The sequence below is a fragment of the Tachysurus fulvidraco genome, chromosome 16 (assembly GCF_022655615.1).
Source record: "Tachysurus fulvidraco isolate hzauxx_2018 chromosome 16, HZAU_PFXX_2.0, whole genome shotgun sequence".
In the NCBI taxonomy this organism is placed as follows: domain Eukaryota; kingdom Metazoa; phylum Chordata; class Actinopteri; order Siluriformes; family Bagridae; genus Tachysurus; species Tachysurus fulvidraco.
This window is the reverse complement of record NC_062533.1, coordinates 21,244,551-21,269,550: the sequence shown is the minus strand read 5'-3', so window position 1 is coordinate 21,269,550 and position 25,000 is coordinate 21,244,551. Positions and strand designations below refer to the sequence as shown.

At 41.0% G+C, this 25,000-nt stretch overlaps 2 protein-coding genes and 2 long non-coding RNA genes across 4 annotated transcripts in view; 2 read left to right on the top strand and 2 right to left on the bottom strand.

The window, feature by feature from the left end:
• The window catches only part of LOC113639923, a 3,390-nt gene extending 782 nt beyond the window's left edge, over window positions 1-2,608 (bottom strand). The window contains exons 1-3 of the long non-coding RNA XR_007138116.1: window positions 2,368-2,608; window positions 2,140-2,249; window positions 1-933 (exon numbers count right to left, since the gene is read on the bottom strand). The exon at window positions 1-933 is cut by the window's left edge and continues 631 nt beyond it. This is a non-coding gene — a long non-coding RNA (uncharacterized LOC113639923). The remainder of the gene's footprint in view (window positions 934-2,139; window positions 2,250-2,367) is intronic.
• Window positions 1-25,000, top strand: part of LOC113647555 (NACHT, LRR and PYD domains-containing protein 3-like) — a 291,375-nt gene that overhangs the window by 155,146 nt on the left and 111,229 nt on the right. The window lies entirely within an intron of this gene.
• Window positions 15,828-17,286, bottom strand: LOC113640022. The gene is made up of 4 exons (XR_007138118.1): window positions 16,772-17,286; window positions 16,498-16,650; window positions 16,270-16,379; window positions 15,828-15,984 (listed from the first exon to the last, which is right to left on the bottom strand). It is a non-coding gene; the product is annotated as an uncharacterized LOC113640022 (long non-coding RNA).
• Window positions 20,117-25,000, top strand: part of ptger2b (prostaglandin E receptor 2b (subtype EP2)) — a 6,982-nt gene continuing 2,098 nt past the window's right edge. Inside the window, exon 1 of the mRNA XM_027142259.2 lies at window positions 20,117-21,187. Within this exon, the coding sequence (XP_026998060.2) occupies window positions 20,375-21,187 (813 nt within the window). The 5' untranslated portion in view covers window positions 20,117-20,374. The remainder of the gene's footprint in view (window positions 21,188-25,000) is intronic.

Below are 25,000 nucleotides of genomic sequence, written 5' to 3'. Positions count from 1 at the left end.
CCTTTACCAGCAATGGCCCTCTTGGCTGTATCGGTACAGCAAATGAGTATGGATGGATGCAAGGGGAGGACTTTTTGGTCTTCCTCAAGCACTTCCAGACTCACTGGAGTCAAAAGTGCTGCTAATTCTGGACAACCATATCTCCCCTCTGTGGAGGGTATTGATTTTTGCAAGAGTCATAGCAATGTCCTCCTCTCATTCCCCCCCCCACACTGTTCCCATAAGCTGCAGCCCTTGGTTCGCAGTGTATATGGGCCAATGAAGAGGCTGGTATACAGCTGCTGTGATGGCTGGATGAAAGCTCATCCAGGAGCCACAATGTCCATTTATGATCTGCCAGGCATTGTGAAGAGTGCGCTTCACCATGCTGCATCACTGGCAAATATTCAGACAGGGTTTGCATGCACTGGAATTTGGCCTTTTAATAGGAATATTTTCACTGACGGTGACTTTGCACCCTCCCTAGTCACAGACCGCCCAATGTCAGCAGTGACACCAAAGGTTCCATCTTCCTCTAAAACTCCATCACTTAATGTGGCAACTGTGGCATCCTCCATGCCACTTAGAGCATCATCAACCTGTCACACCATGTGTAGTGTCCAAGCCTGAGCCTGAGCCATCATCCTCTGCTATGGACACAACTTGTGTCCATCATCCACACCCAAAAGCTGGCCCAAGAAAGCAGACAACAAAGGGCAGGAAAAGAAGGGAAAGCGCTGTCCTTACAGATACTCCCGTGAAAAAACAACTGGAGGCTGATAAAAGCAGGTCTGCAGCTAAAAGAAAAATTAATTTCAGTAACAATAAAAAATCCAAACCAAAGAAGCTGAAAACTCAGGACTGATGATAAAACTGAAGTCTGCATTGTGTGCTGGTCCTGTCAAGGGAGGTCTGGCTCCAGTACTGGTCCTGTAAAGCCTGGGCACACAAGGACTGCACAGACAGAAGGGATTTTTAGACTCGCCACGACTGTGACTCAGACTAGGCCTACCGAGTCCCCCCCCCGTTTTTTAGAATGTTTGAGTTCATGTTTAACCTTTTTTGAGGTGTTCTACCCAATAATTAATTTTCTTGCATTATAATTTGACAGTTTCATCCTCTTTTTTTGTCATTTGTGTGAAGAAGGTAATCATTACTTAAAAACATGAAATGAATAGTCACAAATAACATGACTGATAAATAATATTTTCTATTTTCTAATTTCTAATCAGATTAAACATTAAAATACACAAGAACAGAAAATACTAAGCAGTTGCTTAGATAATAATTGTTCTGTAATGTAATTAAGTGTTCATCATATAATTACACAATCATTGTGTTGTCCATTAGATCAGTGGTCCCCAACCCCCGGGCCGCGGACCAATACCGGTCCGTGGACCAAATGGTACCGGGCCACCCAAGAAACATTAAATTATTTCCATTTTATTTACAGTGGTGTATTTCTCTCGGGTTTGTGAGACTTTCCATGGACGAGAGGTTAACCGGGAGCTGAGAGACGTCACCTAAAGCCGCACCGATACCGCGCATGCGCTAAATATCATGATATCGGGCCGGGTTTAGGTGACGTCTGGAGCCGAGCAGCTGCGAGCGGCAGTGGTGTTGTAGCTTTGGTGGAGAGAGAAGGTGTGTATCGCTCTTCTCTCTGTTCACCGGTACTTTGTCATGTTTAACAGTGCTTGGTGTCCGTGTATATTGTGTTTGCTCAAATTAAACCCACAAAATAGCAAAAATGAGCACGAAACAGACGTCGTTAGAAAGTTAGAAACTCTGCCGGTGTTCTGGATTAAAGTCATGGCGGAATACCCTGAGATTGTCACCACAGCACTTACATCACTATCGTCATGTCCGACATGCTATCTGTGTGAAGCGGGGATTTCTGCAGTGACGGCAACCGAAACAAAACAAAACAAAAAATTTTAATTTAATTGTATAGCCACCAACCACCACCCCCCACCCCCAGCGGGCCGTGGTAAAATTATCAAACACTGACCGGTCCGCGGTGAAAACAAGGTTGGGGACCACTGTGTTAGAGGACTTAAATCTAATCGAGTAGAATCGTTGTAATCTAGACAATAGGGTAAGAATTTGTTCATTGATGTTTTAACACATTAAATGTTTACTATATTCTTGCCAGCTCACCTGCATAGACCTCGCGCCATTCTTCAACCACCGGTTCTTCAGCGGTTGCTTGAAGGATGGTTGAGACTTAGGCTTTTGTGCCAGACACAGTAATATAAACTTCTGGCAGTCTGTGTGTGAGATAGAAGATGACAGAGAGATGGAATAAATAGTTATGTGTAAAGCCATGACGCTATGCAAAAGACCTTATTTTACAGGTCTAAATGTGACGTTTCTGCACTTTCTTACCTTTAGACAAGTCAGGAGGAAAGTGCAGGTGGCCAGCAATAATTTCTTCCGTCGTCTCAAAGGGCCATTTCCCGCAGAGCATCGTGTATAGGAGGACGCCCAGTGTCCGGATGGTGGTAGGACAGCCCATGTAAAGTTTTTCTCTGCACCACTCTGGTGGGAAGTACTGTTTAGTGCCTGAAGGTACGAGAAGGAGCAGCAACCATCAGCACCATCTCCAAAGCGACTCTCCACTGTGTTTTCTTTCATTCTATCACATATCCTTTATGGACTTACCTGGGCAGTAGGTATAGGGCGTTCCCTTCAGCAGGTCGCCAACTCCAAAATCAATAAGCTTCACCCGGAGCGTCTCTGTGTTGACGAGGATGTTCTCTAGTTTGATGTCATTGTGGAACACTCCTCTGGCACAGCAATGACGAGCTGCCTGAACCACCTGGACCATGATGTGCCTCGCCAGGGGTTCAGGGAGCTTACCTCCGTGGAGTTCACAAAAGTCCAGGAGGTCCATGCTGGGGCTTGGATTTTCCAAGACAAGCACCAGGCAGTTCTGGACCACAAACCATTCCAGCAGCTCCAGGATATTCGGGCAACGGACTGGCTGGGAGACCATCTTCATCAGTCCCACCTCAGTGGGAACGGGAGTGGTCTCTCCAGGCTAAAATTAGAAGAGACACAGTTACCATGGGTTTGGAGTCAATACATTTGGATAAAAGAGATTTTAAGGCTTCAAGCACTTGTTATTTGGACAGTGTTGCTTCTCTGTTTCTCAGGATGTACTTACGATGGTTATCATTCCCAAGTAAGGGTCCAACTGGGTAACTTTTATGGCAACTTGTTGACATTCAAAAAACAATTAGAAAAAATGTTGACAAGGTGTTTTTATTTATTGATTTTCGATCAATAGTCTTACATTTTGAACTGGGAAGAATACATTTGTTCAATGTGCACAGTGAATATTTGTTGTAAATAGTTTACAAATCCAAGTAATTGTAACTTTAGAAGTTTTGAACTACATTTCCCATAATGCATGTTTGCCTGTTGGAGCAACATTGACGGTGGAGGTTAGTTTGAACTTTCTGGCAGACAGATAACGTTATACCTAACGTTATAAAGTAGAGATGGGAAGTTCGGTTCTTTTCCGCGAACCGGTTCTTTCGGTCCAGTTTAAAAATCCAGTTCACCAGTTCTTTTACGTCCTGACGTCATGACGCAAATTCCATCATCCCGCTGCCGGCAGATATTAATACAATCTTGTAATCATAACTTTAGTTGAATACGTTTCTTACATTTAGGTTATACAACTAAAACACGCAGTACAGGCATTTATGTGCTAACGTGGATGTTTTATGTGTCTTAAAGATATAAAGTTAATAAACTAATCTTCATCAGCTTACAAAAAGTGGCATATAAAAATACAGACTAACCTGCACAATAGTCAATAGTCAAATTAACTGACATATATTGAGTGACATATATTGATTTTTTTTAATAAAAATGTTTAATAGCTTATGACTAGTTACTATGCATATCCCAATATGTATAATTTGCTCTGAAGGTTCACGCATGCGCAGCATCAACAGTATGTCGGACGCGTCCGAAACAGTTCATTCAGTGTACTGATGATTCGCTGTATCGGTTCAGTGTACTGATGATTCGCTGTATCGGTTCAGTAATTCACGCATGCGCAGTATCAACAGCTGGAGCTCACAGTTCTCTCAGCATAACATGTCAGTTCAGTGTACAGGAGTTACATATACTAGATATTAGTTTATTTAGAGTCGGACCGACTGTCAGACGACCGAAAGTGTGTAACTTTAGTAACTTGTGGATCAGCGCTGACTCAAGACGCGAACTGTTTAGAACGAATCAGTCCGATTTGGTGAACCGGTTCATCCAGTTCACTAAAAAGAACCGGTTCAAAAGAACGATTCGTTCACGAACTGGCCATCACTATTGTAAAGCATAACGTTAAACCTAACGTTATAAAGCATAACGTTAAACCTAACGTTATAAAGCATGACGTTAAACCTAACGTTATAAAGCATGACGTTATACCTAACGTTATAAAGCATGACGTTATACCTAACGTTATAAAGCATGACGTTAAACCTAACGTTATAAAGCATGACGTTATACCTAACGTTATAAAGCATGACGTTATACCTAACGTTATAAAGCATGACGTTATACCTGCTTCCCGGTTGTTGTTTTCGCTGTTCGCCGTTAATACATGTGCGTACTTTGTGTATACTTATTTCAATAAGTGTCCGCATTACACCGTCAATATTTACGTTGTCGAGCTGTCTGTATGTGTGTGTTATCGTGAAACGAACAGTAATAAACAACATAATGTGAGTGTGTTGTTGTTATTCTGCAAACTGACATGTAGAAATTACATAAATGAAAAGGTAAGTATAAAGCATTCAACTAAACAAAAAGTATGTTAAAAATAGTTTAAACATGTAGGTTAGTTTCAGTCTAAGTGCTTATTTGTGTTTTATAGTCAGCAGATGGTCCAGACCTCACTGACACACAGTCGTCATGGATGACCCTACTGATGTGGCCCTCTTCAGCCCTGAGAGCATCTGTATTGTCGTGGAGGATGAAATACTTGTGAGTGGTCCCACAAATCTGGCTGACTCATTTCTTCTGCTCTTTGGGTACATCTATGCACTAGACCTACAGTATCCAAAGAATCTCGAGCTTACTTTCACATTTATCCAAAAAGTTCTCATGTGTCTTGTGGACAACAAACCACTGAAAGGGCGTCTACTGACACTGAAGAATGATTTGTTCAATGAATGAATCACTCAGAATGGATTATTTGTTGAGTTAAGTATTGAGGAAGTTTTCGTTTTTTTCCCCCCTCTTTACAAATGTAATTGCCTGTTCTACCTCAGATTTAAGCTGTGACACTGTTTGCCTCTTCTACCTCAGATTTAAGCTGTGACACTGTTTGCCTCTTCTACCTCAGATTTAACATGTGACACTGTTTGCCTCTTCTACCTCAGATTTAAGCTGTGACACTGTTTGCCTCTTCTACCTCAGATTTAACATGTGACACTGTTTGCCTCTTCTACCTCAGATTTAACATGTGACACTGTTTGCCTCTTCTACCTCAGATTTAATACAATGATTGTTAAATTTTAAAAACATTGACGTATTGCCCATCCCAAGTTTGTACTGAATAACTTGTGTGAAACGAATGATAAATTCATGCACTAAAGATGTTTAATGTTCTGTTGCCTTATGCCTACCTTGATGCCCTACCTTAATGCCCTACCTTAATGCCCTACCTTGATGCCCTACCTTGATGCCCTACCTTGATGTTGCCAGTTGAAGTACGGCACAGTAGAAACCAGCATTTTATTTGACTGTTTAATTTTAACCGTGTTAAATGGTTCCACATTCTAATAGTTGTCACTGCAGTTGAGGACAGATTATACTTAGAATCTTATTGAATTTTATTTTACAAATGTAATTGCCTCTTCTACCTCAGATTTAAGATGTGACACTGTTTGCCCTGAATCTACCCTCTGTAGCAATGACCACTATCAGAATATGGAAAAATAACACTTAATGTACTTTATAAAAACAAAATGTGTTTTAAAGTCATTTCCTTTTGTTTTAATTTATCTCAAGCACTTTGTTTGACCGATCTGTTTTGATTTGTGCTTTTTAAAAGGATGTTTTTAATAAAATTTAATAAAGTGTTTTTAATAAAAAAAATTGTCACTTATATTGTCACAATAGTGTTTTCTAACATTACTAGATGATTATAACTGTGTAGTGCATGTCCCACATTGAGCTGAGGAATATTTAAAATTTTGAGTGTATTACTTCCTAATTATGAGTTGAGGAATATTAATATTTATCAGATAACACTTAGATAATTTAAGGCAACTGAACATGTAATTTTTGTTTTAACTTAAAACATTTAAAAACATCACTAAAATATTTTTGTGTAATTTGTTACAAAATAATTTGAGTTCTGTGAACTTATTAGGGTTTACAGTGTTGGGGGAAAAAAACTAGTACATTTAGATCCCTGAAATCTTCTATATATACTGTGTATGTCCATCTTACCTTATGCCATCCGACAGACGAACCACTGCATATACTGCACCTTCACCTCCTTCACACAGCAGCTTTCCTACTTTGTACCTTGACTTGATCTCGCTTAATACTTTAAAGTCTTTCCTCCCAAAGAGCTTTAATATAATACAGAGGTGTGAGCATTTAACTTGTCATTAAATATAAATCTCTTTTGTTGGATATTTGATGTGCCTCTGGTCCGTTTAAAAATAATTAACCCTAAAGCCCTGGGCTCCAATTTGACTGTCTTCTACTGTAAGTTGCTCTGTACTCTGACTTACACTCTGCGCTCGCGCTGTCCATCTCACCAACAATTGGCGTCTCCACGCGCTGCGCTTCAGATGTCATTCTCTTCGTTGGTATCAGACACAAGGACGTTCAAATTATAGTTTTGGTAAAAAGACCAAACGCTTTTCAAGACGGGATGCAAAGAGTCAGTCGGTGTGTTTCTTTAATCTAATCGTGCAACAATAATTCACAGTATATTCTTACCAAAAAGTTCACATTAACATTCACTTATATTTGAGATATAGTCCATTTTGAGATCAAAGTCCTTTTCCTTTGAGTGAATCACTGGTTGAACACATTGAGAAAATCCCATTCAGAAAACCACATTGGGGAAATTGCCAACCCATTGCCAACCATCTAAGTTGCTAACGGGTTAGCAACTATGGTTTTGGGAAACGCACCCCAGAGTGGTCATGCTGTGGCATGAAGCTTTACACATGGCTGGTATGACAATATAATAGTTTAACATGAACAACTGTTTGCATGTTCTCCCCGTGCCTCAGGGGTTTCCTCCGGGTACTCCGGTTTCCTCCCCCAGTCAAAAGACATGCATGGTAGGTTGATTGGCATCTCTGGAAAAATTGTCCTGAGTGTGTGTGTGAATGAGAGTGTGTGTGTGTGCCCTGCGATGGGTTGGCACTCCGTCCAGGGTGTATCCTGCCTCGATGCCCGATGACGCCTGAGATAGGCACAGGCTCCCCGTGACCCGAGAAGTTCGGATAAGCGGTAGGAAATGAATGAGTGAGTGAGTGAGGAACAACTGCCAGTAACAGAACCATGCAGACTGTATTTTCTCATTTTTTGGTTGAAGCCTTAGAAACATAAGTGAGGATATTTCTAACAAATACAGTCTGTGTACACTCTTAGAACGAATGTGAACCTCTTACGGGTCGCTGTGCCGTACACGGCACGGAAGTAGAAGTGACCACTAGGGGATGACCCAGAAACAAGCTTCAATTCAACTTTAAAGCATCAAATCCTCCAAAAACATGAAAAAAACTATTTACCTAGTAAAGTTTATACTCTCAATAATTTTTAAGCCCACACACAAAGCACAATATGATTCACAGCCTTCATACGATTAGAAAAAAAATTTCGGACAAAACTGACCTAGGTGGCGCTAGACCGGTTTTTCCCTTACCTTTAGACGCGTCTCTTTCTTCACTGGGGTAATATATTCCAACACAAATGATCCACAAAAATCCACACAGGTCCAAGGAATTGAAATCTGTAAGCCTTTTAATCCAAAACGCTCTGGTCGCGCCGCAAATATTCCGTTAGTGTTCTGATAACTGGAAACAGAAGTGCGCCATCATCTCGTTTTGCCGCTCTAACTCCTAATTGGGATATTCAAAAATTCAAAGTCTACGTCATATTTATAGCCCAGGTCCTAACGAATCAAATAAGCCCTCATTTGAGCCAATCGGTGCTTGTATGGCAGAGATAGACGGCTGAGAAGCCAATGATGTCATGACCTCATTTTTGGGAACCCGCCTTTGACTGACAATTACTCCTTCCAATAGCAATGAAATGGGCCGGGACCTATACAGCCGTTTAGCCAATAAGCAGACGATTCCAACGGTATGCGGCATGCCGTATGTTCTTTGCCTGTGTCTGCGTGAACTGGATGCTCAGAAGAATTCTTGCGTAATCCCTGACCTTTTGTCCCTCTCACAGCTCAGGGTGACAAGTTACAGGCCTGTTTTCACACCAGAGTGATAGAGAGAGAGTCTAGGCTTATTCATGGCTTGTCAGACTGAGCCTGCAGCCTTTTATTTCAAAGTTATATAGTAAACAAGTACACAAAAACGCTGCACCCGACGACCAGGGCCGTAGAAAAATATTCATATAAAATCCAATTTTTGGGTCTTTTGACTTGAAATTTATTTTGCTGAAAGCCAAGACATGTGGCTATGACTCTCAGTTGTTGTTTTGTCCCTAACATGTTCCAGAAAAATAAGATTAATCAGTTTATCAGAAAAACAACCCAGGCGGAAATGAAAACCTTCATTCAAACCCCTGTAACTTTGTGCCAGTAAGAATCAATCTGACACTAGTTTCTGAAACTAGAGAATCTCTTCTTTCAAACGAGACCAGGCTCACCCCTGTGTGTCAAAGTATGTGGGATAATAATAATAATAATAATAATAATAATAATAATAATAATAATAATAATACGTATGCAAGACAATAAGAATGTGCTTTAGCAAGCACCATTAATTACCATTTCTGAATGTCTCCAGAAGCTTCCTTTGGTGTATGACAGGTATAAAGTCTGTGAGATCATCCTGCTGTACATGTGTGAGGTCTTCTAATGATTCCACACCTGAGCTTTGAAGTCCAGTGATAATCTGATTTTGAATATCCTCAGACAAGCTGGGCAACGTCTTGAGGATAATAGCCTTAATTTTATCACTGATGGATGACATGAATCTAAATGTGGGGACAGAGTGATGAAGTGTTAGCAAAGACATGCCACAATATGAATATTTAGGCAGAGGATAATAATCCAGCAGATCTGCTTGACTAACACAATAGTACATTTACATTTACATGTACAGCATGTGACAGACCCCTTATCCAGAGCGACGTACATAAGTGCTTAAATCTCTAACACTGAATACATTAATGCTGCTTACTAGGTTACAGACTTAAGATACCATGAGTTTAAAACATTTGTTCAAAGTTACAATGAAAAAGTGTCAAAGGTTTTTTTTTTTGTTTGTTTTTTTTAATGCAAAAGATAAGGAAAGAAGTGCTAGTTGAAGTGTTTCCTGAATAAGTAGGTCTTCAACCGCCGCTTGAAAATAGTCAGTGACTCAGCTGTCCGGACCTCTAGGGGAAGTTCATTCCACCACCTTGGTGCCAGAACAGAGAATAGTCTTGTAGTATACTTGCCTCTTACCCTAGTAGGCCTCCTGCATCAGTGTAGTGAAATAAGCATTAATGCAAGGTTGACGGACAGCCTGATATAGCTCAGTGATAAAGTACACTGCTGAATTCTTATGAATGACCCCCTTTTTGATTTGTCCTACTAGGCCATCATCATTATGATCTATAACAACAAACATGTTGCTCTTATATGCTGTTCCTTTTACTGTCACATCATGACTAATGAGGGTATCTTGAGGATCAAAGCTAAGATGAACAACTGTGTCGTATCTTATCATTGTGGTCTCCTACGCTAAACTCAGATCCCTTCTCTACCACAACAGATGGTGAGAAGAAATTCCCAGCACTTAGAAAAGATTGCAACAGTTGATGTCTTTCAGCAAGAGTTCCGCATAGGTTTTTAAAGTTATGGAGCTTTCTTGTACATTGCTTGAAGTAACCATGGTTACTTTTGAACCGTAATGTCCAGAGACGAATGAGTGGTCCAAAGTGAACAATGAGTTCTGGATAATGATTTAGGTAGTGGTGTTTAGGCTTCAGCATATGATCCCCAAAAGTCTGCATTCTAATATGCAAATATTCATCTGTCAGAACTCTTAAATATCCTCCCTGGCCTGTGGAAATGGTTGGAGCACAAACAAGCTCCACAATCTCTCTCAACTGTAAAATAAGCTGCCATACCTCACTATCATTGGGGCTTCGCTCGTTTTTCTTCTCTTTTGTGTGAAAATTGCTGCTTCGAATCCAAGCGGAACGCCACAAATAGGGAGAGGAGAGAAACGATGGGGACTGACTGGTGAATGAATGGGGTTTGGTTTTACCCCATGTGAGTGTGTGTTAGCAAGTTTAACTGATATAGCGTCTTGGATTGTAGTGTAAATACGTGAACGCAGCATCTGAACAAATCGAAATACAGTACAGTATATGCAAGTGAATCGTGACACAAGTTAAAAGTAAAACTTAAGTGAATGTTAAGTTTTTGTGACCGCACAGCACAGCAACGTGACGAGGACGAGTGACTTCGATAGAGAAAATACTACGAGTTAAGTGTGTGTGCTCAATCTGCACAGACTGCTTAACCTTTGGCAGCAAATTAGATGGAAATTGTAAAACATAACCCGCCAAACTGGCTAGTGATTTGACATCATTACCACGATAGCTCGACATGATTTTAATTTACTACGACCCTGACGCAGACCCCCCCCCTCATTTTCAAACACTCATCGGATCTAGGCGAATCACAAGAATGACCTATTTTGGATCCAAAACGGCGAATATCGCCAAATGCGACAAGTTTGCTCCCCTGTTTAGTGCACATTTCAATAAACCCTTAAACAAATGGTGAAACAGAGCCAAATCCCTCAAAATCAATAAATAATCACACTGTGACAATAGGAACAATTGCTGTATGTTCTGTGGTAGAGGGGGCCAGAGAAGAGGGTGCACACCTGGGGTAACCTCATGAAAATAATGTGTGTAGGGTCACAAGTTTATTAAAAGAAGAGTCAAGTTAGTCTGATATGTCTGTCTTTATTTATACAAAAAAAGACACATAAAATATGGTGGCAGCGGGGACACTTTTAGACTGTTAGTTTACAAATTAGAATTAGAGCGGAGAGCTGCACATGAACAGAGCTGCACGATGGATGGATTAAAGCCACCATCACCGTTATGCATGGACGCCGACAATCTATCCAAGACCTGGAAATCCTGGAGGGACCAGTTTAAGCTCTACCTGGAGCTGACAATGTCGGACGCAGAGGAAAAGACGAAGGTCAAATTGTTTTACTACTTCATCGGCGAGAGCGGTCGGGAACTGCTGGAAACTCTGATGAGTGATGTGGCTGCGGATGCACGAACGGTGAAAAACATTATTGAAAAGTGTGATGAACATTGCAATCCCAGTATAAACGAGACAGTAGAACGCTATCGATTCTTCTCGAAAGGACAGGGAGCTGAACAGTCGATCGATAATTACGTCACGGAGTTACGAATGCTCGCTCAAACATGCAATTTTGGAGACATCAAAGACTCACTCATACGTGACAGAATAGTGTGCGGAATTAACAACGAAGGACTGAGAGAGAGACTTCTTTAAGATTTAACACTACAGACGTGCATACGTATATGCAGATCAGCAGAGCTGTCGCGGCAGAACAGCAAAGCCATTGCAGCAGGTGCAGCGGTAGAAGAGGTGCATGCCATCAGACAAGGAGCACGTCAAGATCGACACCAACCCGGCGTTATGATCGGGTGCAGATTCTGTGGTAAAGAGCATGGAATGAACAAACAGAAATGCCCAGCATTTGGTAAGAAATGTAAAAAGTGTGGAAAGGCAAATCACTTTGCAGTTAAATGTAGAGCCCAACTGAGACATGGAAACCATAAATCAGTAAATAAAGTGACTGAACAGGACAGTGATGAGTATGAGGACATTCTCACTGTTGGTGTAGCAAACCCAGAGACTATAAACAAAAACAAGAAAGACAAGGAAAAGCAAACACAGCTGTACGCAGGGATGCTTCTGGGAAACGATCTTGTGAAATTTCAAATTGACTGTGGAGCAAGTTGCAATGTAATTCCTATTCATCTGCTGAGCCCAGATATAAAACTGGAGGATACAAAGACTGTGCTATTAATGTACAACCAAAGCAAAGTGAGACCACTAGGAAAGTGCAAAGTGAAAGTGAGAAACCCGAGAAACCACAAACTGTACAGGCTGGAATTCCAGGTGGTAGATAACAACTGTACTGTCCCACTAATAGGAAAGAGAGCAAGTGAAGCGATGACGATTCTTGCAATAGACAGCATAGTCAGAACAGAAAACCCTGCATCCAGCCAGTGGTCAGTACAGCAGATAAAAACAGAATATGCTGATGTATTCACGGGCGATGGCTGCCTAGAGGGAGAATACAAAATTGAGATTGACAACACTGTAAAACCTGTACAGCTCCCAAAAAGAAGGGTTCCAGTGTCCATGATGAAACCTTTGAAGGAAGAGATTCAAGATCTTCAGAGGAGAGGAATCATTGCACCAGTAGAGAGGAGTACGAATTGGATTAGTAATATGGTGGTCGTACAGAAGCCCAGCGGCAGACTCAGAGTATGTATAGATCCACGACCCTTGAACAAAGCTTTAAAGCGCAGTCATTTCCCACTACCTACTATAGATGAAATACTCCCTGAACTGTCTAAAGCCAAAGTGTTTACAGTGTGCGATGTTAAAAGTGGATTTTGGCATGTCAAGCTGGAGGAAGAGTCCAGCTACCTCACCCATGGGCATAAGTCCGGCCCCTGAAATCTTTCAGAGGAAGCTCACATTTGCATTAGAGGGCCTGCCAGGAATATATATCATTGCGGATGATGTTCTCATTATAGGACAAGGAGAGACACAAGAATTAGCTGAGAGAGACTATGATGAAAAGCTGAAAGCATTTTTAGCACGGTGCAGAGAGAAAGGTATCAAGATAAATGCGGACAAGCTCAAACTGAAACAAAAAGAAGTCTCATACATCGGACACCTCCTGACATCAGATGGATTGAAAATAGACCCAGACAAAGTTCGAGCAATAACACACATGCCGAAACCAACAGATGTTAAAGGAGTTCAGAGACTACTAGGGATGATAAATTACCTCTCAATGTTTTGTGCACATCTTTCAGACCAGTGTGAGGCCCTGCTAACCCGCAAAGACTCTGAATGGAGATGGGTCGTGCAGCATGAAGAGGCATTTTGTAAAATAAAAGAAACAATTGCAAATGCACCAGTGTTAAAGTATTACAACCCTGATGAAGAACTTACCATCCAATGTGATGCCTCAGAGGGAGGCCTTGGTGCTGCACTCATGCAGGGAGGTAAACCAGTAGCATTCACCAGCAGAGCATTAACACACACAGAACGGGCTACGCACAAATTGAGAAGGAGTTATTAGCTCTACTGTTTGGGATGGAGAAGTTTCACCATTATACATATGGGTGGAAAGTATCAGCACAAAGTGATCACAAACCCTTAGAGAACATCCTGCGTAAGCCACTACTGAGTGCACTTAAAAGACTCCAAAGAATGATGCTAAGACTTCAAAAATAGGATGTGGATGTTGTGTATGTTCCAGGGCCAGAGATGTGGCTAGCATGGTACTGGCAAGGTATGAACGAGCGGATCAAATCACATGTGACACCTGCCGCGCAGTTGACTGCAACCAGCAAAAGGAGACACTACGTCCACATGATATGCCAGACAGACCTTGGGCCAAGGTAGGCACGGACCTGTTTACTTTCGACAACAAGGACTATCTAATTACAGTAGACTACTACTCCAACTTTTGGGAAATTGATTATCTGCCAGACACTAAATCCACTACTGTCATAAGAAAGCTGAAAAGTCACTTTGCCTGTCAGGGTATTCCAGACATTGTCATCTCTGATAATGGCCCACAGTTCGTCATACGAGTTTAAGAAGTTTAGTCACCATTGGGAATTCCTGCACAAAACTTCATCACCTGGCTATCCTCAGAGTAATGGCAAGGCAGAATCAGCGGTCAAAACTGCCAAGAGGCTGATGTTTAAAGCACAAATATCAAGACAGGATCCATACCTAGCAATCCTGGATCATAGAAACACTCCAACACATGGATTATCAACCAGCCCAGCACAGAGGTTGCTTAGCCGTCGCACCAAGACACTTCTACCCACGAAACCCAGCCTCCTACAACCAAAGATCCAGAATTCATTGAGAGAATTGATGACAAATCAACAATGACAACAAACATACTACAACAGATCAGCCAAAGACTTAGACACATTAAAACAAGGTGACTCTGTAAGAATGCAACCATTTGAGCCTCATAAGATCTGGCAGTGGTGGAGCCCATCGACTCGAGATCCTACAGTGTCCAGTTGAATTCTGGAGGTGTTATAAGAAGGAACAGAGACATCTTCGGAGGGATCATGGAATGACCTCCAGAGACTCCAACCAAATAGAGATTGCTAGTCCTGACAATACAAAACACGCAGAAACTGCAAATGCTCAATCACACCTTAGCGCTGTGGAAAATCAAATGCAGAACACTCAACAGTCAGACCTCCCAGCATCTGTTGTCACAAAAGCAGGATGTCTAATAAGGAAACCACAATATTTAAAAGACTATATAACAAGTTAAAAAAAAAAAAAAAAAAAAAAAACAGAGTGAAGTCAGAAATGAAAATGTCAGAATGAAAATGTTAAATTATTACACAGGAGTAATAAGTAAACAATGTTCTTTGTTTGTACAAGAGATTGAGTTGTGAAAAAAAAAGAGAGAGAAAGGATGTGACAATAGGAACAATTGTTGTATGTTCGGTGGTAGAGGGGGCCAGAGAAGAGGGTGCACATCTGGGGTAACCTCATGAAAATAATGTGTGTAGGGCTCACAAGTTTATTAAAAGAAGAGTCAAGTTAGTCTGATATGTCTGTCTTTATTTATACAAAAAAGACACTTAAAATACACACGTCAGTCAGACATTTGAATAGATTGCAAATTAACGTTAAATACAAATAAAGATACTAACTAATGTAGCTAGTGCTAATTCGTTTAACGAGCAGCCCCAAATATGTAAAAATCAATACATCATTTTTAGTAATGGTTCAAAAATAAGCAAATATATTTAACATTTTGTCAATTATTTCATTTAGAAACACAGAGTTCGTTCAGTTTGTGCTTACCCTGATATACAGGCGAGGAGTAAAAAACACGTGAATACGCCGATCCGTAGGTGCTGGCGGGGTCACGATTGGAGTGAAAATGGATGCATGACCAGACCAATAAAATACTGTATTGTCCAATAAAACTGAACGGTAGCTTGCAGTTTGCTCGTCAAATTAATTTTCATTTACAGTATTCAGCTGTATTTATGAGTAACAGTAAATTCCCATGAGTTATGAGTAATTATGAGTAACAGTCCAAAATTCCCTGTTTTTTTTACAGAAATGTTTTACAGTGTAAGCTTTTACATGTAGTACACTGTGTTTGTTAATGTGTTTTGAATTTGTCTGAAAAATAAAAGATTTGACCAAGTAGTTATTAATTTATTAGTTTATTATGGACACGTGTTAAGGATTTGTTCAGGTGTAGAATTATTTTTTTATCTAACAAGCGATACAAAAAAGAAGACAAATATGAATACAAAACAATAAATACAAGATAAAAACCAACAAAGATACATACAGAGATTTATACAATAAAGCCGAAGTAGAAAATATGGAGAAAAGGAGCTTCGTTTTGGTGCGCTCGTATGCTTCTTTTTTCTGTGAGCGTCTCGAATCTGTACGAGACGAGTAACAAGGCCCCGAATGATGGGAATTCTCTGCAAAGCAAAGGAACAAAATCAGATTAAACATTAAAATACACAAGAACAGAAAATACTAAGCAGTTGCTTAGATAATAATTGTTCTGTAATGTAATTAAGTGTTCATCATATAATTACACAATCATTGTGTTGTCTGTTAGGGGACTTAAATCTAATCGAGTAGAATCGTTGTAATCTAGACAATAGGGTAAGAATTTGTTCAATGGTGTTTTAACACATTAAATGTTTATTAAATTTATTATTTTAACACATTAAATGTTTATTATATTCTTGCCAGCTCACCTGTGTAGACCTTGAGCTGCTCTTCAACCACCGGTTCTTCAGCGGTTGCTTGAAGGATGGTTGAGACTTAGGCTTTTGTGCCAGACACAGTAATATAAACTTCTGGCAGTCTGTGTGTGAGATAGAAGATGACAGAGAGATGGAATAAATAGTTATGTGTAAAGCCATGACGCTATGCAAAAGACCTTATTTTACAGGTCTAAATGTGACGTTTCTGCACTTTCTTACCTTTAGACAAGTCAGGAGGAAAGTGCAGGTGGCCAGCAATAATTTCTTCCGTCGTCTCAAAGGGCCATTTCCCGCAGAGCATCGTGTATAGGAGGACGCCCAGTGTCCAGATGGTGGTAGGACAGCCCATGTAAAGTTTTTCTCTGCACCACTCTGGTGGGAAGTACTGTTTAGTGCCTGAAGGTACGAGGTCCACTTTGCATGGAACTTGGAAAAAAACTAGTACATTTAGATCCCTGAAATCTTCTATATATACTGTGTATGTCCATCTTACCTCAGTGCCATCCGACAGACGAACCCCTGCATATACTGCACCTTCACCTCCTTCACACAGCAGCTTTCCTACTTTGTACCTTGACTTGATCTCGCTTAATACTTTAAAGTCTTTCCTTCCAAAGAGCTTTAATATAATACAGAGGTGTGAGCATTTAACTTGTCATTAAATATAAATCTCTTTTGTTGGATATTTGATGTGCCTCTGGTCCGTTTAAAAATAATTAACCCTAAAGCCCTGAGCTCCAATTTGACTGTCTTCTACTGTAAGTTGCTCTGTACTCTGACTTACACTCTGCGCTCGCGCTGTCCATCTCACCAACAATTGGCGTCTCCACGCGCTGCGCTTCAGATGTCATTCTCTTCGTTGGTATCAGACACAAGGACGTTCAAATTATAGTTTTGGTAAAAAGACCAAACGCTTTTCAAGACGGGATGCAAAGAGTCAGTCGGTGTGTTTTTTAAAATGTGTCGTGAAGGGGATTCGAACAATAACAACAACTTTAATCTAATCGTGTGAAGTCACTCTGTAAGACGTCGCACGCGCCAGTGTTTTGATTTAAATTTAGCGCATTTTATTCTGTCCATATAATGACGTGATATTTTCATGATCAGATTCAATACACTGTAGTTTACAAGTTTCTTTATTTCAAGTCCATGTTGGATCACAAACACTTGCTGTGTCTCCTGCACACTGTCACATATCTGTGTATTGCCTTGAGATGCTTGGAATCAGTAAAATACTTCAAATATAATGGACAAATTAGGAAAAATCTGTAAACTATTATTGTTCAAAAGGAAATATCAACTGTTAGCTTCACTTTGTCACTTTGCTTAAATCAGTGGATTTTTTATGAATACTGTACAAACAACTATACCATTAATAATCAGTCCACTTACATAATATCACATTCCAGTAGCATGTGTGTGTGTGTGTGTGTGTGTGTGTGTGTGTGTGTGTGTGTGTGTGTGTGTGTGTGTGTGTGTGTGTGTGTGTCGTCAACCGTACACTAAAAACACCTGAACTCCTACAATAATAGCCAGTTACTGATAATAAATTATGATGCTTAACCATCTAATGTTCACTAATGATGTTGTCAGTTCTCTGCCTTTTAGAGACAGCTTGTGTTACAGAGCACGTTGCAGTGATTCACAACAATAATGCACAGAATATTCCTACCGAAAAGTTCACATTAACATTCACTTGTATTTGAGATATATATATATTCTAATGAACAGGTCAAAGTCATTTTCCTTTCATTGAATTACTGGTTAAATTTTCGTTCTTTAGTTGAGAAGGTGGAAATAAGCAGAATTTTTAGGTTTGTCTCATATGGGATTAGTACAGGGCTAAAAACCATAAATGCTGTAGAGAACGTAAGCTTTCACATGTAGTACAATGTGTTTGTTAATGTTTTTGAATTTGTCTGAAAAAGAAAAGATTTGACCAAGTAGTTATTCATTTATTGGTTTATAATAGACACGTGTTAAGGATTTGTTCAGGTGATGATTGAACATGTAGAAGACAGAGATCAAACAATCCCAAAACAGATCAGAATCTCTCTACATTAAGGACTTCACAGGCTGTTTACAGTAAATACAGGCGTTCTTACATGAGCTGACAGGAGAAAAGGCAGAAAGGGAAAAAGAAAGAATGTCAGAGTGAAACATCCACCTGCTTTTCTCTCTCCCAAAAGCTTGATATTTAGCAGTAGACACAATATAAGCAATATAAAATAGTGTTGTGTGTGTGGAATTCTTTTTTTAATCTAAAAAGCAATACACATTTTACTGTCACAACAACATCAGTGTGACAAATATGATACAAAACAATAAATACAGTACAACATAAAAACCAACAAAGATGTATACAATAAAGATTTATACAATAAAAAAATCACAGAAACAAATTCCAACATGGGCATAAATTCTACTAACAAAGGAACACCGTGTGTTTCATGTGTTCTTGTATATTTTTCCACATTAGACCACTCTGAGTGCTCAGCACTTGTCAGAGAAATGTTCGAGTCCAGCTATAACACTGAAGGAGTTACAGAGCTCACTGGATAAAATAGTATAACCCGTGCAGACGTCAACAATATCCTCAGCTCTTTACAGGTCCAGTCTCATTAGGAGAGTCCATAAGTCACTTCACTGCAGGGTTTGTCTTTAGGGGTCTCTCTTGCTTCTAAACCCTTAAGATGGACTGTGTGTGAAAAGAACAGTGGAAGGCAATCATAGTGCTTAATTCACTCAAGTGATGAATATAACCACAAGATCACAGTTTATACTACAGTATTTAAATAAATCATAGTCACAAGAAGTTGTCTAAGGCTTTGTGTTCCATCTTACACAGATAAACTGTGTATAAACTGAGTGAATAAAGTGTGAATGACAAATGAATGAACAAATAAAGAAATTTAAGTAATTAAAGATTTCCAGTAGCATCAGATGACCCTAAGGGATAAAACACAGTTAACAGGAGAAATTAAAACAACACATTAACCTGGTTGTATAAATGTGCACATGCCTAAACTTTATTGAAGCTCCTTTTGGTGTCATTACACCACTCAGTATTTTTGGGTAAGAGTCTATCAGCATGGTATAAATTATCTTGGTAATATTTGAACTCTCTTTTTGCAGAAACATTCTGTACCTGTTGAATTGTAACTGTAAGTTTCTGCGACACGTTCTGAGACCATTGTTGTGATGCTGAGATCCTTTACAATCTTCCTGCCCTGCATGGTGCTGTTCCCCAACCAGGAAGTGACGTTACCCGTCAGGACGCTCTCAATGGTGCAAGTGTAGAAAGTCACAAATATGAACGAAGCGATAAATCATCATATATTCATTAATATTTATTTGGTATTCTTAGCCAGTAATGATTGTCATTACTCAATAATAGTCTGCACTACACACACACACACACACACACACACACACACACACACACACACACACACACACACACACACACACACAACCACATCCTCACACCCAAACACACATACCCCCACCCCACACACACCCACACACCCTCACACACAAACACCCCCAACCCCCACACACACAAACACACACACCCTCACACACAAACACCCCCCCACCCCCACCCCACAAACACACACACACACACACACACACACACACACACACACACACACTTACATTTATAATTGAATTTCATCCTAAACTCTGTTCTTTACTTTCTTATTCACACAGTAAACACACAGAGAGCTGTTCAGACTTCAGGACTGATGTAAAGTCTCCAGTGAAACACAAGTCTTTCTGCTGCTTCTTCTTTATATTGCAGTGTGACTGAATTCTCTGATTGGATTCTTTTGAATTTTGAATCATGGAAAACATGTATCTGACTGTTCTGTCATTTTCAGTGAGCAGTCACGAGCCTCACATTCACACTTCATTTATTTCAGAAAATTTCAACAGAAATGTGGCTTATTTAGAATTTCTACGTGTCTGAAAGTTGCGATGCGCCTTTGGGGCCGTGGGGCGTGGCTGCGCGTAACAACACGGAGAACACACACACTACAAAGTCTGTTAAAGACACACACACACACACACACACACAGAGCGCGCACAGGAGATGAACTTTACTGAACATTGTGATAGTGAGACGTGGGTTCGGGAAAGTTCTCCCACCACCTCCGTGTTCATGTTCTCCGCCGGAGTTCTCGGGAACGTGGCTGCGCTCGTGCTGCTGGAGGTCCGGCGCAGGAGGAGGAAGCAGAGCGCGCGAGGTCACTCCTCTAACTTCAGTCTGTTTCAGATACTGCTCACCGCGCTGCTGGTCACCGACCTGCTGGGCACGTGCTCCGTCAGCCCGCTGGTGATTGCTGCCTACGCGCGGAACGAGTCTCTGCGCGCGCTGGGTGGAAGCGTGGTCTCGTGCCGGCACTTCGGCTTCGCCATGACTTTCTTCAGCCTCGTGACTCTCGCGCTATTATTGTGCATGGCGCTCGAGCGCTGCCTCTCCATCGCCCTGCCTTACTTTTACGAGAGACGCCTAAGCGCGCGTTGTGGTTACCTGGCGTTGGCACTGGTCTACGTGTCGGGCGCGCTCTTCTGCCTCGCGCCATTCTTCGGTTTCGGCGAATACGTACAGTACTGTCCCGGTACGTGGTGTTTTGTTGACATGTTGTCTTCGAAGCGCGTGCATCGCATCTACAAGAACTTGTACGCATCTTGTCTGTTTGTCATGATCGTGTGCACCGTGCTGTGCAACGCCTGCGTCATCTATCACCTCGTGCTCATGTACCGGAGGGTCGAGCTGCACCGGGGCTCCGCGCGCAGGTTCAGAGCATCCACACGGACACATTCGCTCTCGGAGGAGCTCGAGCATCTGGTCCTACTCGCCTTTATGACCATCACATTCCTCATCTGCTCACTTCCGCTCGTGGTAAGACTCATTCATTCAAAATTTATGTGTTAAACATTTAATATACGATTTTTTTAGTCTAAAGGAGAGAAGAGTAAAAGAGTTCGTGTTGTTCGTGTTCATGTGGAACACTAGGAAAATTACGCAAACAGTAAACCGTGTGTGGTGCCATAGAATCTGGGGGGAGGGGGGGGGGTATGAGAGAAGCGTGAGAAAGCAGAGTGTGGAGCTCAAGTGTTTCTGCTGGTTATTAACTAGAATGTTTATAAAGGTTTGGAATCCAGGAAACAGGAAGTGGGGGGAGCTGCTTGTTCTTCAGGAGGTTCCTCACCAAGTGAGTGTGAGATCTGTGGGTGATGTGTAAGAAGAGATGTGTAGATCAATGTTGTGGAATGACCACAGTGTCTTTGTTCTGTTCCTTCACAAACATCTGAACATCTTCTGGATCACATATTATATTATTTACAGAATAATAAATTATTCTCTCTATAAACTGTTTAATATTATGATCAAGAATCAAATTGGAATTTAATGATAATTTTATTTGTCAGGTAAACAATCATACACAGTAGGACGTGTAGTGAAACCATTGTCTTGGTAAGATATAAATAGTCAGATTGTTATAGAAATAGAGTTGAAAACAGAGTGGGGGGAGGGGCAGCTGATGTCCAGTGTGAGTGGGGGACGTTACAGCTGGTTCTCCTCTGGAGTGGGCCAGTGTAGATGTCTCAGTGTGGGGGGTGTTTGTTTGTACCGATGACACGCTCTTCTGCCCCCACCACCTGCTGCAGGTCCGTCCTGTTCTCCTCTGTGCCGCTGGTGAACCCCACGTGGTGCAGTAGGTCAGGAGGCTCTCTGGTCCTGACCGATAGATGGTGTTGAGTGGGTGAGGAGAGACGTGAGCGTGCCTTATCTTAGACATGTGTGTGGTCCAGGTCAGGTGATATCTGTACACTAAGGAACTTAAAGCTCTCTACCCTCTCTACCTCTTCTCTGTGTATCTCTTTGCTACTCTCTGCACTCTGCTTCCTCCTCCCTACACCCTGCTACCTACACCCTCCTCCCTACACCCTCCTCCCCACACCCTCCTCCCTACACCCTGCTACCTACACCCTCCTCCCTACACCCTCCTCCCCACACCCTCCTCCCTACACCCTGCTACCTACACCCTCCTCCCTACACCCTCCTCCCTACACCCTCCTCCCCACACCCTCTTCACTACTCCCTAACCTTTACTCATTAGTTCCTGCTTATTTATCTTATCCTGTTATTCTCTCCCTCTCTTTCTCTCTCTCCTCTCCCTCTCTCTCTACCCCCCCTCTCTCTATCCCTTCTCTCTCTCTATCCTTTCTCTCTCTCTCTCTCTCTCTCTCTCTCTCTCTCTCTCTCTCTCTCTCTCTCTCTCTCTCTCTCTCTCTCTATCCCTTCAGTCCCCTCCCTCTCTCGGTGCATGCTGGGAGTGTTTGTGTGTGAGTGTTCACAGGAGGTGAGAGCTACCGTGTCCTTTTTTCTGTTTTCAGAAACAAGTTATCAGTGATTTCAGAATTGTTAAGAATTAAAAAAGTTAATGTTCCTTTTCTTCCACACTGATAATGAAGTTACATGGGGTATGTGGTGGAGAGGGAACTCGGTAATGAGTCATGGGACTAGAACTAGTGCAGGGGTAGTTATTTTATTCCCTGAACATCTCAATATTAACATTTTAAAGATGGAATAAATAGTTAAAGGTTGATTATTAGTAGTAAAGATAGAGCATGAAGGTACTGATTTTATTTTGTTAATGTTTATGTTCATAATGATGATGAACGTGTGTGTCTTATACAGGGGGTGGGGGTGGGGGTAATTGTACTACTGATTTTACTGTCCATAGAAATGGTGACGAGCCCCATCATCAATCAGGTGTTGCCTTGACAAACCTTATTAAGGAACTCCAACTAATAGATGTCTGGAGAATAAGAAATGGAAAAATAAAACAGTTCACATGGTTGAAAGGGCTTCGTGGTGCTCGACAGTCTAGACAGGTTTTATCTAGAACATGGAACAGCAGGATGATCAAGACTTTTATTTCACTGAGTGGTCATTTATGGTCATTTTAGATGTCAATATTAAAAAGACATCAAAATCAAACTATTATTGGATTTTTAATGTCAAGTTGTTACAAAACCTTTAATTTTGTGAAAATGTTAAATATTTCTGGAATATTTGGAGGTCAAAGAAGCTTTATTTTGACAATCTTAGCCAATGGTGGCATGTGGGAAAGGCTAACATTAAAATGTTTTGTCAAAACTATTCACACATCTGCTGCTGTTAGAACAGCTATTAATGCTTTGTAAAGAGACATTGAGGTTCATGAGGATCATGATGGACTCAAATAGAAAAGACAAGAACGGAGCTCTTTCTTACAAGAACAAGCAAAAGGAGCACTGGTGAGAATAAGATACTGCTCCATCAGAGGTATGGATGCTCCCAGTGCGTTCTTCTCCAAAATATAGAAAGGAAAAATGCCCAGCAGAAGACTATGTGTCACCTCCGTCACACAGACGGATCGATTACGACGGAACCTACAGAAAGGAGGAAGCTGGCAGGAAAGTTCTATAAGCAGCTGTACGGTGTAGAGAGTGTCAAGTCAAGTCAAGGCAAGTCAAGTCAAGTGAAGAAGCTTGTATTGTCATTACGCCATATCTAGCTGTTACAGTACACAGTGACATGACACAACGTTTCTCCAGGAAGAAACTAAAAGGAACTTAAAGGAAATGTTCTTTCCAACGTGGTTTTATTAGCATATGCAGATGATATAATGGTTTTCATCACAGGACAAGAAGATGTCTCGGTTTTAACACAAACTATTGCACACGATCCTCAGCCAGGATGAACTGGACAAAAAGTGAAGGGTTTATTATTGGTAATTGGGAGCACATTGTGACTCTTTATCTACCAGGAGGATTGCAGTGGAAAGAAAATGGATTTAAAATCCTTGGAGTCTTTTTTGGGAATAAACAGTTCCAAAAGAAAAACTGGGATGGCTAGAACGTGTGTCTGGTCGGCTGGAAAAGTGGAAATGGATATTGCCCCATCTGTCCTACAGAGAAAGAGTCTTGGTAATAAACAACCTGGCTGCCTCCACTTTGAGGCACAGGACCGTCGTTATGGAACCTCCAGACGAGATGATTTCTGACACACAGCGAACAATAGTCAATTTCTTCTGTAACGGACAACACTGGATCACCAGCACTGTATCTCCCAGTGAGAGAAGGTGGGCAAGGACCGATGGACGTGAGGGCCCGAGTCACTGCTTTGGATACAAGCTGCACAGACTTCCTGGTGAGAGACAGGTGGAGGACACTGTATAAACCTGCCATAGAGAAATGCACTGGAGACCAATTCATGGGGCAATAACCACAGATAAACATGTAGGACACTTGAACACAGCCATAAAAAGAAGGTCTGGTCACTTGTTCCTGAAGCGTAGCAGACTAAAAGGCCTCTTTGTTTTACTCAGAAGCTGGTTTAATCATTTTAATGAAGTTAAATGAAGTTAATTTTCTCTGATGGATGTAAAATACAGCTGTGTGGAAAACTTGCCACTGTTGACTCTGAAATAATGTTCAAACGACACGTAGCAGAAAGGTCAAAGGTCGAATTTGCTTTCCATAAGCTGACAAATAATTTATTGGGTTTTTGTGAAGTTTGGTGTGTTAATGAAGCTAAATGTACTGTTTATGATGATGAGCTTGTTCTTAAATTCTGAACCTTTTGCACATTAAATTATTTGTTGTTGTTTTTTACTTATCATGTCTTATTTATTTATTTATTTATTTATTTCCACCAGTTTTT